The sequence below is a fragment of the Prinia subflava genome, chromosome 4 (genome assembly GCF_021018805.1).
Source record: "Prinia subflava isolate CZ2003 ecotype Zambia chromosome 4, Cam_Psub_1.2, whole genome shotgun sequence".
Taxonomy (NCBI): Eukaryota; Metazoa; Chordata; class Aves; order Passeriformes; family Cisticolidae; genus Prinia; species Prinia subflava.
Window position 1 is genome coordinate 15,633,047 of NC_086250.1, and position 16,697 is coordinate 15,649,743.

General features: G+C 41.6%; 1 protein-coding gene across 5 annotated transcripts in view; it reads right to left on the bottom strand.

The window, feature by feature from the left end:
* DNM1L (dynamin 1 like) overlaps positions 1-12,803 on the bottom strand; it is a 34,567-nt gene extending 21,764 nt beyond the window's left edge. For 3 of the 5 annotated variants that reach the window (XM_063395608.1, XM_063395611.1, XM_063395607.1), the window contains exons 1-2: positions 12,555-12,803; positions 1,322-1,469 (exon numbers count right to left, since the gene is read on the bottom strand). In XM_063395608.1, coding sequence (XP_063251678.1) covers positions 1,322-1,469; positions 12,555-12,656 — 250 coding nt within the window. In that variant the 5' untranslated portion in view covers positions 12,657-12,803. The remainder of the gene's footprint in view (positions 1-1,321; positions 1,470-12,554) is intronic. The other 2 variants (XM_063395610.1, XM_063395609.1) reach the window with 1 other exon arrangement.
* Positions 12,804-16,697: the final 3,894 nt, after the last annotated feature.

Sequence of the window (16,697 nt, forward strand, 5' to 3'; positions counted from 1 at the left end):
GAAGTAGAAATACAAACTATACACTGAACAATGCAAGCAATGCAAAACTGCATTTAAAGACATCAAATGTGCCATTTCTAAAAGTAGCACTGAGATTGAATTCTCCATCCTTCGAGGTTTTCAGACCCAAGCAGATACAGACCAAAGAAACCTGGTCTTGACTTCAGAGTTGGCCCTATTTTGAGGAGACTGGACCAGAGGTCTCTTGAGATAACTTCCAGGCTGAATTGTCCCTACAATTTCTCACACAGTTTGCATGCTAATTGTTATGAACCCTGTGTTCTCTGCTTGTGACAGTAATTAAGATTGGAGCTTAAACCTTTCAAACAGCACACGTAACTGTCCTTCAGAAAGAAAAAGCCATAAATATTACAGGAAAACAAATACTGTAAAGGAATTATTATTAGGAAAACAAATACTGTAAAGAATGTCTGATACCTTGACTTACTATTGCTGGAAACAAATGGATAAAAATTTGAACAGAATGAGAATCAATATTTATATTCCCAAGATTACCATGCCAACAAAAGCCTGTGTAGTTGTTAGTGTCTACATAAAACCTCTACGATTTATCTTACAATCAGAAGGTGGATACGCCCCTGCTGCTCCTTCCTAAGATCAGGAGCATTAGTTGGTATAAAATGAGCACTGAAACTCCCAAAGGACAACTGAGATCACTTTCTTGATCTGCTGCAGGATAAAATAGAAGCAGTACAGCAGACAAGCTTCAAAGTAAACAGTTTCAGAACATTTGAAGTGCTGTGCTTGATGCACTTGGAGTCTCTCAGTGCAGGCAAGTAGGGTGGCATCTGTAAGCTACACAATGTGAAAATTCCATTCTGTTTGCATCTACAAGTTTGTTTTCATTTCTCCTCCTTCCTCTTCATTCAGAACTTACCGATTTCCTACCCTCCTTCTAAAAACTCTCATATTCATCACCCTCTCAATGAAATACCTTATTTATACAGCAGAAGGGGAGGGGATGAAAAACACACAGAAGAAAATCATGTTCTCTACACTCCAGACAATTAACTTTACAACTGAAATGCTTTCTTTGGCCTGTTCTTCTCAAAAGAAATTCCCAAGAACAGGAAAGCTTGAAACATTAAAGGTATTTTGAATATCCAAAAGGTTTTGACTTCATGATGTTTGCTAAATGGAAAAAACAGATGTTACAGCAGCTGTGTTTTCTTCCAAGCACATTTTAAAAAGCATATACTAGAGTTTTATGATTACAGCCACTGATTTTTCATTTAAAAGAACAAGAAAGACTTGAATTCTCTTGCCAAAAAGGCAAAACACATTCTTGGATCACACTTACCATTTTCATCTCCAGCTCCTTTCCGACCATCCTCCGGGGAAACGTGCACCAGCTGAAGAATAAGGGGTCTCCGGGTGACAACTCCAGTACCTCGTGGGAGCAGATCTCTCCCCACAAGACTTTCCAACACAGAACTCTTTCCACTGCTCTGAAAAGTGCAATACAGCTACATTACTTTCTGAAATATAAAAATGCTGTGATACTTTAGTTTGCTTTCATCTGGCCTGCAAACAGCGCTCTGTTTTGTCCTCTGCCACAGCGTGCCTGAAGGAGCATATGACAGACTGCCTGCAGACACAGCAGCACCACTGCACAGGCACTGAAGGACACGGGACTGCTACGAGCCAGGGACCATCTAAGCCTGCTTGGGATACTCAGAACAGAAGATTTCTATCTACACAGTTTCTAAGCGTCCCCTGGTTTTTATCTCTTAAGGTTAAACTGAACTCATAATAGGTTTCAGAAAAATTCATGTATTTAACATTTTCTACCACAAATATCGAACTCTCCAGAAACATTTCTGGAAAAAAACACCTTTCTTTATAATGCTCAGAAAGAAATTTGATGTCTTACAGTATGTCATTTTCTAATATCTTCAAGTTAAACTGCTTTGTGAACTGAGGAATTTAATCCTCTGTTAGTGTTTGTTAGAATTAACATGGGCTGGCTGTACTGATACCAACAGCAGCCATTACCTAAACATGTATTAACTATGGATACCTGAGTACATTAGGCTGCTACAATGTTATATTCCTTTCAGTTTGGTTTGGTTGGGTGGGGGGGTTTGTTTGGGTTTTTTTTTGGTTGGTTGGTTTGGGGTTGTTTTGTATAATGTATCAGCTTGGTAAGTACAGACATTGTTTTACATTCTAAACATGGAAACAAACATTGTTTCACAGCATTCCACACACTCTCTCTGTATATATTTAAGTCTTTACATAATAACAAACTGTAAAAAGTTGGAAAATACTTAAAGGCTGTGAAAATACAAATACTCTTTGAGAGACTACATTTAAAATGTTCTCCTGCAGGACTTTTGTATAAGATTCACAACTGGTCCAACAAGCAGCTGTGAAAACCTGGGTTTTAAAAGTGATTTCAGACAAATACCATGTTAAAACTAACAATAAAAAATAGCTATGTCAACATAATATTCAATCTGAGAAGATTTTGTCTTTTTAATAATACTGTATTAAACTCTTCCAATTTTCTGCAGCTCTAGGTCTACATAGTGATGCCATGAGAAAACCTGCTCTGACAGTCATAGCAACCATCTAGGAAATGTTTCTGTACTAATGCAACCACCACACAATTCTCTTGTTAAAAACAAACAGGCAAGAAAACAAAACCAAAAAAAGGAAACCAACAGATGCTTCTGACAGCTGGAATGTGCATTATGTAACTGCTACAGAACCTCCACTCAGCCTACCAGTTCTGAAGTAACAGATTTGAGACTTCAGGCAAATGCTGAGTATACAACCTACCATTACATGATATAAAAGTGATGAATAACCTTAAATCTCACAAATTTAGTCATATTAGGTGACTTTTCTAAAACTCAAAAATAGATCAGAGGTCAAGCAACACATTACTATCAGACATTTCTACTAGTGCCGTAAAACAAGACACAAATGTATTATATGAGAAAATTAAAACCCACTAAAATAGGGCTTGAATGCATAATGACAAAATAAATATTAAAATACAAGGCCAAACCACTAAAAAGTTTGAACTGCAGCAAATGAAAGCCTGCTTTTATTGTACCACTTTATTGTATATGCTTTATGGCACAGAAATAAAACCATGTTTTATCAAAAATATAATTTGTCTCAACAGGCAAATAATACACCAATGCAGATTGTATATATTTTACAAAGCAAATCTAATTCACATTTGACAGCAGTGAGATGAATAGTCTAGAAAGATTTGGGAAAAGAGCAGGGTTAAACAGAAATACAACCTTATTAAGATTTGTTTTTCCTTCAAAAAACTCCCCTAGAAAGTTATTAATCATTTCCTTCAACTGTCTTTGTCTGAATCAACTTTGGGCACCTCACCTGCAAAAGCAGCTTCTAACAGGCCATTGGGCACTGAACTCTTACCAAATAACTTAAGAACAACCTGACCAAAATTAACGAAGTCTGCAAGCCTCCCTGAAAGAGTTCCTGCTCTAACCCACTTCTGAAGAACTACTGATATTGCAGACTGTGAAAAAACAAACTTCACAGACACAAATAACAAACCACCTCTCAACAAACTTACTTAAAACAAGACAAATGCCTAGCCAAAAAAAAATGATACATGATAAAGGTTCATCTTCTGCATTGGAAAACAAACAAACAAACAAAAAAAAACCCAAAAAACCCAACAAAGACCAGTGCTTCATTTATTACAAGTATTTCTAACATTAAGAGGCATCTGGATGTCACACTCGGGGATATGGCTTAGGGGTGGTTATGCTGGGTTGATGGTTGGACTAGATGATCTTGAAGATCTCTTCCAATCTTGATGATTCTGTGGTCTCTTGAGCAAGATTTTCTTAGGCATGGGAAAAGGCCTGGGACAAGCTGCTGCACACTGCTGCTCTTTAGTCTTTCCAAAGGAGTAGGAATGCAGGAAACTAAAAGGGACAAACCAAGCTATGTATAGAAGCAAATCACTGTGTCTTGCACCACTCCCAGTTACCTCTGGATGGGGAAGGAACGATCTGGATCCTTTGCAAACACACTAAATGAGACATTACAGTACTCCATGCATCAGGAAATTCTTTCAAATTGCATTACACTCCCAACTAAAGCAATCTGTTGTTGGAATACAATTATCTAATGACGCACTTCTTAATCTGGACTCCTCAGAATCCATTACCAAGAATTGTCTGGAAACACAGTGGGGAAAGCAGTAAACACAAAGCTGATCTTGTTCTGCCAGTGAGGGGGAAGCAAGAGATATGGGTCTGTTAAGAATATAAAGTCAGTTCAGCCAGTCCTTCATACAACAGATGTAAACAGACACTACTACGGATGACCAAAAATACCACAGAAATTTTAGGTGAGTCTGTAGAAGCAGCACACTTGTCATGTCATTAAAATGCTCATCTCAATTTTAAGCATGGACTCAACTCTATAAATTCATTTAACAATGGGTCCAGAAAAGCATTAACAAACTCTAACCTTTAGTAGCAGATCAGGCAGATTTTCCTCTGGACTCTAATATCTGATCCTAATTTGAAATATCTATTAGCTGTGATATCTAGAGGAACTTAATAGAGATTGCTTAGAAAAAAAAAAAAGGGGGGGGGGGGGGGGATGGGACAAATACAGGAACTTCTTGTGTCACTCCTTTAACCTTTGTGTCAAACTACCACGGCTGAGTGCTTTCCACTCTGCTCTGTCAACCACCATCAATCTCACTGAGAAACAGCTCAGTCTGGAGGATGGTAAAACCATTTTCCCCCGAAGTACTAAGATAAAAAGAGATGATGCACACAGGACTTCAGTATTTTACATAATATGTACTGTCAGAGTGTGTTGAAACCTTATCAGCATTCTCATTGCCTCTGTAACACCTGTATGTTCATCTTTGGTTAAGACTGATCTGAAGATGATGTTGACAATCAAGGATGAAGGGCAGTCCCTGGGAAACAACTGTGCACTTATCCTCCCAAATTAAAAAGCTGCAAGCTGTAGGAATTGTGATCCACTCCAAATAACCAGCACCTCGACTTTTAACACTCCTCATGAGGTTGCTTTGCTTCCCTATACTTCATTTCTTCTTTACTTGTCCTTGCATGTTTCAACTGTGTGCACTTAAGTATCAAAAGGCATTTGCTCCTATCCATTAAACTAATTCTTCAGAGAAAATGTGGGTTACAATCTGCTGCATTACAAACCACAGTTTTAGGAATTCAGAAGCAGCACACAGCAAGTGCATGATTTTATAATTGTCCAGCTTCATTAGCAGCCAGAGATGTTACTTTCAAAAACACTTCAGGGTCTTTGACAAGTCAGATGGAAGAGACTCTATCTTGAAAATGCTGAAGTAACACTATGAACAACCATTGACATTCAACCCATCCCATTTACTTCACTGGCTTTCTTATTCTATTTCCACATCCTCGTTAGCATTCCTAATGAGGAATATCCTAAAGATATTTAAATTCCTATTTTAAAAGACCTGTGCCCTACACCAAACAGAATGCAATCTTTCTCCCTATCAGAAAAAGAGCCCTGACTCAATCCTCTTGCACCACTGAGTTATTCTCCACTTTTAATCCCATATATAGGGAGGGACAAGGGCCTAGAAGATCCTGATGGCAAAGACGAGGGCAAAGAAAGGATCAAGTGTCTCAGCCTTGGGCATATTTACTGTCCCTGGATCACCTGTCAGTCAGCAGCAAACCTGTATTTCCTTCATTTCTTTTGTTCCTTAACTTCTGATCCAGTGCTGGAAGTTCCTGCTGCCTTTGGTGGCCCTACCAGTAACAGTGGCTTTCTGGATACCACCTCTGCCTGTGCAGGCAGGAGTTTTATCTCCCTGAGCGAGCTTGTCCTTGTTTGTACCTGGTGCATGAGTCTGCTGTGCTGAGGCTGAGTCAGGAGTTCCCTCAGTACTGCTCTCCTCAGACCTCCCCTCACTTTCCCAAGCAGGTGTAGGGCTATTGCTCTGTGCTCCATGAGGCTGTCCTTAAGGAATGCCAGGTCCCCTGTGATGCACTGTCCTTCAGCTCACAGGGTCTCACCAATTAGCTCAGTAAATCAGCACAGTCTGCTCTTACTCTTAGCAAGTCTATCAAGTCAAATTAGTCCAACAAGACAAATTAACACCAGGCTCACCTGGAGTCTCACTAATGCACAAGAACCATCAAATTTCTTACAGTCACATGCTCAGATTGTTGACTGTTGTATATTTCAAGTACTATTAAAATGATAATGGAATTGAGTCAACTGCAACAAATTTCAAGTCATCTTACAAGAATCCCCTGCCTACCTTTGTCTATCTTTAGACTTCATAATGTCTTTGTGGAGCCAACGCACAATACATCATCTGTGGGAAAAAAACCTTGTTAAGGAAACATGTCCAACACTGGGCAACTTCCAAATACTGGGAAACTTCCAAAACAAAAATTAGTTAAAAGGAGTATAAGATTTAGCTCATTGCTTTTGAACAGAGCAAACTGCTAAGTTTTTTTACTATTTCATCCAACGGGGAAAAAAGGCAAAGAACTCCTGCAACACAATACAGACATTACAGGACAGCACAAAAAAATAGAGGCAGTGATGCCAGAATTCCCTATGACTTTCGGAGTTGCACAATGCAAACATTCAGGAATGACAGTAAGGAACTGTGAGGTAAGAGAGACTTCTCAATGACACATAATAATTCCTGAAGAGCTCTATTAAGTAAAGCAACGCATCTGGCTTAGACATCCGAGATGAAATGGTGGCAATTATGCAGTTTCTGTCATACAAAAAGTATAAAAGTCCTGCTGGGAAATTCTGCTCCTGGCAATACATACATATAGAATTTCCTAAATTTTCATTCTATTATTGGGAAATAAAAGCTAATGCACTTGTGCTGGGATCTCATCCACAGGAATATAACCTACAGTGACATTTTAAAAAGTTTTTTGCAGCCACCATCCTAGAAAGAGTTCAGCCTGCTATAACGACAGAGAAGCAGATTTTTTTTTCTTTCTTTATTTTGCAAATACGAATTATTTTGGAATAAAAGATGAGTACACACACAGTTTCAGAGTACTTCCACAAAGGAACTGCTTTGGTTGGAACAGCTATAACAAAATTTTCTTAGTCAAACTAGGAATGCCCCAAGCTAGGCTGGCTCTAAACAGCTAACAAATTTAAAAAATTTATTTACTAATCAAAAAAGAATGTTAAAGCTATAAGCAGGCCAAATGGATTATTTTAAGACATTGTTTGAAACAAAACAACACTTCTAAAAGATGCAAAAGAGACAACAGGCTGATCCCAACTTGAGAAAGCAGTAAAACCAGCATAATGCACTGCTCGTTATTGCAAAATACATGCAAGATCTTGTCCAGACTACAAGATTGTTGTTCCTGCAGGGCATTCCTTCTTTACTTGAACAGAGAGCTCTCCTGAATGAGCCAGGGAGACTCAGTCACAGGAAACACCTCCTGTAAAACAGCTCATGTACAGGTGGTAAGGAATGCCAGAACTGACACAGTTCAGTCAAAATTCTTCAGAAATCCTGCATTTACACCATACCTGACTGTAGGCATGTGCCAAACAACAACAAATGCAGCAATGATTAGCAGATGTCATCTTCCTCAGTACATCAATTTCCAAAGCCCTCCAATAATTCACTTAAGAAAAAAATGCCTCATCTAAGTAGAAACAGCTTACAGACTCTCAGTTACATCATGGAACTGTGGTATTTGAAGATTCACATTTGCAAGCCAGATATCCTCACCTCACACAGTATTGTATACTGCTATATTCATGACTTGGACTTGCAGTAAAGTGAATCAAAACAAAACCAACTTGCACATTTAAAAGTTTAAAAGTTCTAAGCAACGGTATTATTAAAACAAACCCAAATCCCAAATCTCTAAGTTAGTCAGCCTTCTGGCTACCACACAAACAATTTTTTCCAAGAACTACACAGTCATTGTCTCTCCAGATTTTGAAAAAAAAAGCCTGTGCTGTTTTAATACTCTTCCCCTCCATCTTCCTGAAAATGTTTTCTTTGCACCATGCCCTCTGGATAACATACAAGATTCACCTGGTCTAATTAAAGCACTGGTTTTCCAGGAAAAACAACTGCCAATCACAAGACAAACAGGACCCTTGCAGAAAAGCACCAAAACAAAGCACACAAACGAAACAAAAAAAGAGAAGCACAAAACTCCTTTATCCACAATCTTCTACAACTGCAAACTCTGTGCAGACTCTCACTCTTTCAAAATAACTAGGCATTTGCAAACAAGAAAATTAATACCTTCTTCTAAATAGTGTTTAATAATGCCTTCATATTAAGAATCACAGGAAGCTAAAATACAGGATCAAGTTCCTAGACCTATCATTTTACTTTAATTCATATGAAGTCCACAGATAGAAACAGTGAAAATGCCATCCTTTCAACCACAGAAACCTTCAGGACCCAAAAAGTTCAGCTGTTCAGAAACACAGGGAGCCCATCAGAGAAAAGAAACAGCACAACACTAAATGCAGTTTGCACTGTATCACAGCAGCAGCAACATTTATATTATGTCTGGTAAATGTAAACAGCTAATTAATGTCAGCCTCACTTTCCTGCTTGTCTGAAACAGACAGCAGAACAGTCAGGGCATGACTTGACAGGAGCAAAGGATGGCAAAAAGGAAAACAGTTACACCCAAAACCAGAGACTGTAAATCTCAGATGTGAAAACAAAGAAAAAACGCCAAACTAAATCAGGAAGTTTGCAAAACATTTGAGAGAAAAAAACAACTCTCCCCAGCCAGCATGGAGGCAATGCTCAGGGTACATCCTCTATTCAAATGTAGATACAAATGAGTTTTTGGATCTGCTTGAATTGCCAGGAAAGATCCTTGGACAAAAAAATAACCACCAAAGAAAAATCAAAACAAACAAAACAAAACAAAACAAAAAATCAAACCAGCAAGTCAGCAAGAGAGGAGAGAGGACGACACGGCATGGGGTTTTCCTGGTTGCTTGGTACAAACTGGAGTTTCCTTCACCTCAAACTGGCTTTTTGCCAACACAATGTAGGCTACACTGAATGAGCTAAGTGGCTTAAATTTCTGTTTCCCTGCCAGGGAAAGTCACAGAAGCTCTGCAGAGCACCTGAAGTTTCAGACCAAGGCGCCAGTCTCTCTCACATGGGATGCTTTGACAGATTTTGCTGGATTCATCTCCTTATCCCACTAGCCTGGGGGTTTTACATTACCTTCCCACTGCTGTTAACTTCTTAACAGCCAAATTAGCATTCCAACCATTTATCTTACCAGAAAATAAATTTATACATATTCACGTGCTCAGGCTGTGACTTCAGATCAAGAAACTTTCCACCTTGCAATAAAAAGCGGTTTAGCACTAGCATCAAACATGATAATTACACCACACAGTAAAAAAAACCAAAGGAATAAATGCAATGCATATCTGTGAGCCAATCCCAGGGGGACACTCAACAGAAACCTATACTAAATACTGCAAACTCCATCTCCCCATTTACAGTCTCAAAATGGCATTGACAGAAGACTGAGCAAAAGTACTCTATAAATGCACACATGAAAGGTCACTCCCAAATCTCACCTGTGAATTCCATCAGCTGCTATATCAATTTCACTACTATAATGTCTCTACTTCAGTTAACTCTACCAAGTGCAAACAAAGCCCACAAGGTGATTTTATAATGTCAGTATTAGAAGAATTTTGCTACAAAGCTGACACTAAAGTTTGCACAAACTAGATTGATGACTAGTAAAAATCCCAAACATATTCCAAGAATTAATGGCACAAAAAATAAAGATAATTCATTTTTACCTACTTCTAGGCAGATATTTTGTTGTCTGGCTGGTTTTCTTAAATTTATTCTCAATCTTATGCCCACTTTGGTAGCATAGGCATTTAATTTTTGTGAAACCACGTATCCACACCAAATTACTTTTTTTCCCCTTAACTTCTTTTACTGTAGTTTTAATGTGCTTGGTTGAGGCACTTCAATAATACCTTGTTATCCCTTACAAATAACAGTGCACAAAGCATTTGTATCACCCAAAACACTGAGTATTACAGCATTGCTGAACAAATATTTTTATATCATATTCCTAACCTGGACTTTTTTCTTTTTTTTTTTTTTTTGCACTTCAGTCATACAGTTCTAAAAATGGAACTGGAATACTGAACTGGGGAAAAAATAGAACACTTATCCGGGAATGGCAGAAAAACCCTGAAACCGAGAAGAAAAACTGGCAGTCTGAAGGTGTCCTCTGAGTTCTACCAGCACAGTCCCCAGTTTTCTTAAATGACCCTGTACTAGGATACAGAAATAACTTACACAATATTTATGGGGAGAATGAGAAGGAATTCTCACGTGACTGAGTGGCAGGAAGTGGCACTACAAGTGCAAGAGGCCATCTAAATGTAAAAAATTTACTGATAAACAATTTGCAATTAGCACCCAAATGTATCTAGAGAGAGGAAAAAGTAAAGCATTTCAATTGCTCAGGGCACAAGGCAGGTAGGAAACAAATCCCAAACAACAGAGGTGGGGGGAAGGTAACATGGGAAACAGAAAATACTCACAGCTGAATTAAGGCTTATAAACAGTTTCTAGTTCTACACACTCTAGAAAGGAAAGAATTAACTTAATGCACCGAATGAGAAGCAGAGAAAACCAAGCACAAAAACCCAAAAGGGTAGAGAGAAAAATAAACAGAAAACTACTTCAGAAAGCATTTTTCCCTTCCTTGTTGAATATGTAAAAAGGTCATTTAAAAAAAGCAACTGGCAAATCAGAAGAAAAAAAGCATACCTCAATTAAAAGAGAATTACAGAAACCTTAACTGGCAGCATTTGCTTCCTACAAGAAAAATGGAGGTGACAAATTCAAGACTGTTTGTTGTGAATATTATTCAAAGACGAAAAAGCAAAGACAGCATATGCCAGTGGGCTACAGATACATCAGCTGTGTGAACAGACTTAAAGGCCACAAAGAAACAGGAGTGTCTAAAAGGTACATGCCAAAAAAAAAAAAAGGAAGCAAGTTACCAGCAGCAAAACTATGAGCTCTAAGGCCATATCTGACACATCTCCATAAATCTGGTCTCCAATAAACTAACTTCAAATTAACAGATTAATAAAATTTTATTTAAACTAAAACTAATTGCATAAAATAACTATCTACAGAATTACTATGTCAGTAAAGACTTTTTTTCTTCCAGCAACCCTGACTAAAACAAAAAAAACCCCAAGATACAGCTTGCTAGATATTTTATTATATATATTTTTCTGTAGTCCATTAAGGACTTTGTTTTGGCATGATAGGAAATTTCATGATAACCCATGGGGGTTCATAAATATCCTGAATGGAGCACTGAAGAGAGACTGATACTGGTGGGGAGACTACTGAAGGCAAAGACATGTCAATACTGTTTTAACTCTCAGTATTTACTTATGGAAAGTATTTACACATAGGAAAAGATAACTAGGACAGAGTTGTTTAAAAGTATTTTTAAAAAATGCCACTTCAGTATACTTCATAGAGCAAAACTGGAAAAAAATACTTTTTTAATCTTACATAGAAAAATGCCATTGCTTTTACATATACAGCTGGTGTTTAAAGTTGTTAATAAAAATCCTGAGTACAGAGTACTTGGTATTGGTCTTTGGTGAGCGAGCTATTGTGAAGAAGCACAGCACATTCAATAGATATTTAAATTTCACAGAAATAAAATGAGAGATCCATTAGCTTCAAGTGTTACTTCTCTTTAACACTTCATCTTCTACTCCCTTGTGACAGCTGCAGTTCTGGTCAGGCACGTTCAGCTGCCAAAAGTTCTGCTGAAGAGCAGCATCCCATTTGAAGAGATATGAGAGGCTCAGAGCTATCTTCCAGCCCAGGAGCATTACCACGCACGTGTTGCAACTGTTGCAGCCAACAGTCGCTGGCCTCGCCTCTCACCTTCACTCCCCATCCCCAGCCAAGACAAAGAGTCCAAACGGCACAAGAACTCGGGGGGAAAGGAAAACCATCCACGCCTGCACGATGCCGTCCCGCTACCACATCGCTTTTATTCGGCGCTCGCTGCACGGCCGCTGTCGAAGAAGGGAAGGCACGGACCGAGTAGCGATGGCGGTCACGCTGACGCACCGGGGCGGCTGCCGCTGCACGGGTTCCCCGACGCGTCCCGCACCGCCGGTGTGCGGGCCGGAGCCAGGGCAGCCGGGCCCCCGGCCATGCCCGCAGCCCCGCGGAGCTCCTCGGCCGCTCGAACCGCCCGGAGAAGCGCCAAGGGGCGGGCGGGCGGCGCATGAGGCGCTCCCAGCGCGGCCGGGGCTGAGGCAGCGGAGCCGCGGAAGGCGTGCGGGGGGAACGCGAGCACCAGGGCGTCCCGCCCGCCCCGCCCGCCTCGTCCCCCCGTGCCCTTGGCGGAGGCAGCCGCGGGTGTGCGGCGGTGGAAGCGCGATGGACACCCCGACCTTGCCCTCGGGGCGGTGAACGCCAGCGCCCCCGGCCCGGCCCGCCTCACCTGCGTGCCCACCACCACGATCTGCGGCAGCTGGATGATGTCGGCCCCCACCGTGTTGAACACGTCCTGCAGCTTGTTGATGACGGGGATCAGCGCCTCCATAGCGGCGGGCGGAGGGACAGGGCGGGCGAGGCGTCGGCGGCGGATGGACGCGACGGGCACCGGCGGCTCCCTCAGCCGCCCCCTGCGCCTGCCGCCATCGGCGCCGGCCCCCGCGCACGGCCCGGCCCCCGGCAGCCCCTGCGCGCCCGCCGCGCGCACCGGCCCCGCCGCCGGGCACCATGGGAGTTGTAGGCCACGGGGGCCCCACCCGGGCCGCGCCCTGCTCCAGCGCCGGGGGTGCGGGCGGCCGAGGGGCGTAGCGGGGTCGCTGTGGTGTATCACAAGGCATTGCCAGGTTTTATTACACAGAATCACAGAGTCAGTGAGGCTGGAAAAGACCTCTGAGAGCGTTGGGTCCAGCCTGTGATTGAACACCCGCATGTCAAGTAGACCAAGGCACTGAGTGCCACCTCCAGCCCTTCCTTAAACACCTCCGGGACAGTGGCTCCAACACCTCCCTGGGCAGCCCATTCCAATGCTCAATCACTCTTTCTGTGAAGAAATTCTTCCTAATGTCCAACTTAAACCTCCCCTGGCTCAGTTTAAGATAATGTGCTCTCGTCACTGTCACTGGACAAAAGAGCTGGACCCCCACCTGGCTGCAGCCTCCTTTCAGGTGGCTGTAGAGAGTGATGAGGTCCCACCTGAGCCTCCTTTTCTCCAGGCTGAGCACCCCCAGCTCCCTCAGCTGCCCCTCACAGGACCTGTGCTCCAGGCCCCTCAGCAGCTCCGTGACCGTCTCCAGCAGGTGCCACACATATCCCGTGTGGGGCAGGCCTCGTTCCGCCCAGAAACATCCCCAAGGAACGGTGCTGAGCGGCAAAGTGCCAGGGCATCTGCTGTCACACAGCCAACAGAGCAGCAAAATGAAGCTGCTGGGGCAGGGAAGAGGCACAATGGAGGTCCTTTCTGGGGAAGAACAAAACTGGAGATCTGGTCCTACAAACTGCGCAGTGAAAAGGATATTCTTTCATTTCTGTTCACGCTTTGAGAATTGCAATGGACAGGCTTGGAACAGCTGTATTTATTCTGTTTGCTTTCTTGTGGATGTTTTTTGTTTTGCTGTGAGACTCTCGGATAATCATATGAAATTCTCTGACTTAGATGTGTAATAATAGGTAAGGTTGAGGTGTGTTAGGAAGTGGGAAACTGTGAGATCTGATTATCAACTCTGTTATAAGAAGAGATAGAATGAAACCAAAGGATGGCTTGTGATGCGAGATCACAACAAATAAGCTGTCTCATCTTCAATTGTCTTTCATTTGAGTGCATTTTCTGAAAGATAAATTATGAATATGCTTACACTTAGTTAATCTGGACTTTGTTCTTTCTTGTAAGCAACAGAATAAAAAGGCTTCTGAAAGTTTCAAGTTTTGGATAGCATTAGAATTCTTATTCCTGTTCTATACAAATTAGTGTTTTCCAGTCTTCATGTCTTGAAACACTCAAATGTGAAAGGAAAGAACAAGGATATGTGTTCTTATTTTTACATCTTTTCAACAAAGTTTCTCATTCTTGGCCAAGCAATTTCACTCTGATTGTCAGAGGAATAATATTTTGTGATAAAAAGTATAAGGATGGCTAAGCAAATTGAAACACTCCAAAATTCAATGTATTCAGCACAGAGAGAAGCAGTTAATGTGTGTAAAATTTTGGGAAGAAGGTCCTGAATGACTGGTGAGGGCTTCCTGTCATACAAACATTATCCAGTGGTTTTACCCATTAGCTCTCAGCACCCCCCAGCCAATGACTCCCAGAGATCATGAATAACAAAAAGCCATTTGGCATCTGCCTCTCCAGCTTCCAGGACAAAAGGAAATGTTTCCTTGACACAGCAAATAATCTTTTTCAAAACTTTGCTCTTCTTTCCTGTCAAGGCTTATGTCCCCTCCTTCTTTGAGTCTGGGGAAGGGGAAGGGGAAGGGGAAGGGGAAGGGGAAGGGAAGGGAAGGGAAGGGAAGGGAAGGGAAGGGAAGGGAAGGGAAGGGAAGGGAAGGGAAGGGAAGGGAAGGGAAGGGAAGGGAAGGGAAGGGAAGGGAAGGGAAGGGAAGGGAAGGGAAGGGAAGGGAAGGGAAGGGAAGGGAAGGGAAGGGAAGGGAAGGGAAGGGAAGGGAAGGGAAGGGAAGGGAAGGGAAGGGAAGGGAAGGTGCGGGAAGGGAAGGGAAGGGAAGGGAAGGGAAGGGAAGGGAAGGGAAGGGAAGGGAAGGGAAGGGAAGGGAAGGGAAGGGAAGGGAAGGGAAGGGAAGGGAAGGGAAGGGAAGGGAAGGGAAGGGAAGGGAAGGGAAGGGAAGGGAAGGGAAGGGAAGGGAAGGGAAGGGAAGGGAAAAAAAAAGGCATTCCAGTTGCACAGGACAAAAAGCTGCTGGCTCCCAATGAAGATGGATAACACCAGCTTCTTTCTCTATGTGAATTTCTTTCGTCCTACCACTTTTATTTTGCTGTATGACCTCATGGACACCCCTGTAAAATGGAGAAAGTGAAACCTGGTTTATGCCTTAATTTAGACCAGAAGTGGGACATCTCAGCAAGAATGTAAAACTGGAAGAGGGTCAGAGAGGGACAACAAGGATGATGAAAGGTGTGAAACAGCTTCTATATCAAGACCAACTAAGAAAGCCAGGAGCCTTCACTCTACAAAAGAAATGGCACAGGGTAGCAAGGACCAGAGGTCTGTGTAATCATTAGCAACCTGGAGTGGGTGAAAGAGAATCCAGTTTTTTCAATTTCTTTACTCTCCCTTGCAATAGAGACATTTTGGGAACATCTAATGAAAGCAAGAGCCAGCTCAGAATGAAACAATGACAGTAGCCCCTTACAGGTACTTTGGTGACCTTTTGAGCTCCCTGCTGAAGGATGCTGTAGACAGCAAAACTTTAAATTGATTCAGATGTTGTATGGATTAGTTCAAGAGGGAGAAATGCATTGCATATATAAAAACAGCTCTGTAGGAATTAAATCTAGCTGGGGCTGTTTCTGAGCTGACAACATTTGGAAGTTGGCAGAGCAGCATGCAGGAGCACTGTGTGCACTCACCCGTTAGCCTGTCCCACTATGGCTATTCTTAGAATTTTATCAGCATTATATTTTAAGGAGCACACAGAGGAAATATCAGTTGCTGAACCAAGCTGAGACAAGCCAGCTTGCCCAGCAGAGATGTTGAAAGGCCTGTCAAGGGCTGGATACACCAGTGGAGAAGCACAGTGGAGATGGAGGAAGTGAGTTAAGGAAGAAATGCAAGAAGAAAGTACTAAAGAAGATATAAAGCTAAGAGGCACCAGAGTGCTCAGTTTAACACATTTTACATTTCTGGCTAAAAAGTGAGAGCTAGAAATACCTCTGCTATGAAGTGTCATGGTCTGCACCAACAGTTACCTCAGCCCTGTTGAGGACTGTGCCAAAGCAATAAATATTTTAACAAGCAATGGTCATCTGTAGCTTTAACTCTGAATTTCCATGGCTGACTTACATTGTACTGAGCAAGAAACTCAAAGATCTGATAAAGGCAGTAGTAGTCAGACTGGTTAATTGACATGAGGACAGGAACTGCCACACCAAATGTGACCTGATATCAATCTACTTCAGGACTTCGTCTCTAAGACCTTCCAGCATCAGCCCTCTGGGGAAAATATAAAAATGCAGTAATAAGATCTTCTCATTCTCTTCCCAAAACTGTATGTCAAATAATTTTGATATTGCTGTAAGATCTGAAGTAGAGAGTTCAATATTTCTTCTATGTTACTGTAAACTAGATTGCTTTATTTAACATATAATAGGGTTTTGTCCCATCACATTAAATTCTTGGCTCCAATTACAACCTCTGGTAGTAAATTGCATTATCTAATTATATATAATGCAAAAAAATCAATTTGGTGTGTGTTTTGTATTTGTCACCTTCTAATTTCCATATAAGGCTCCTTGGTTTTATGTTTGACTTCAGGAGAACATTTCCAGACTTCCATGATATGAGTTTCTTTTTAGTTTTGCATCATCATTTGCTTCCATTTTTCTTAGACAGCTGAGTCTTTTTTGTTGGCATACAGT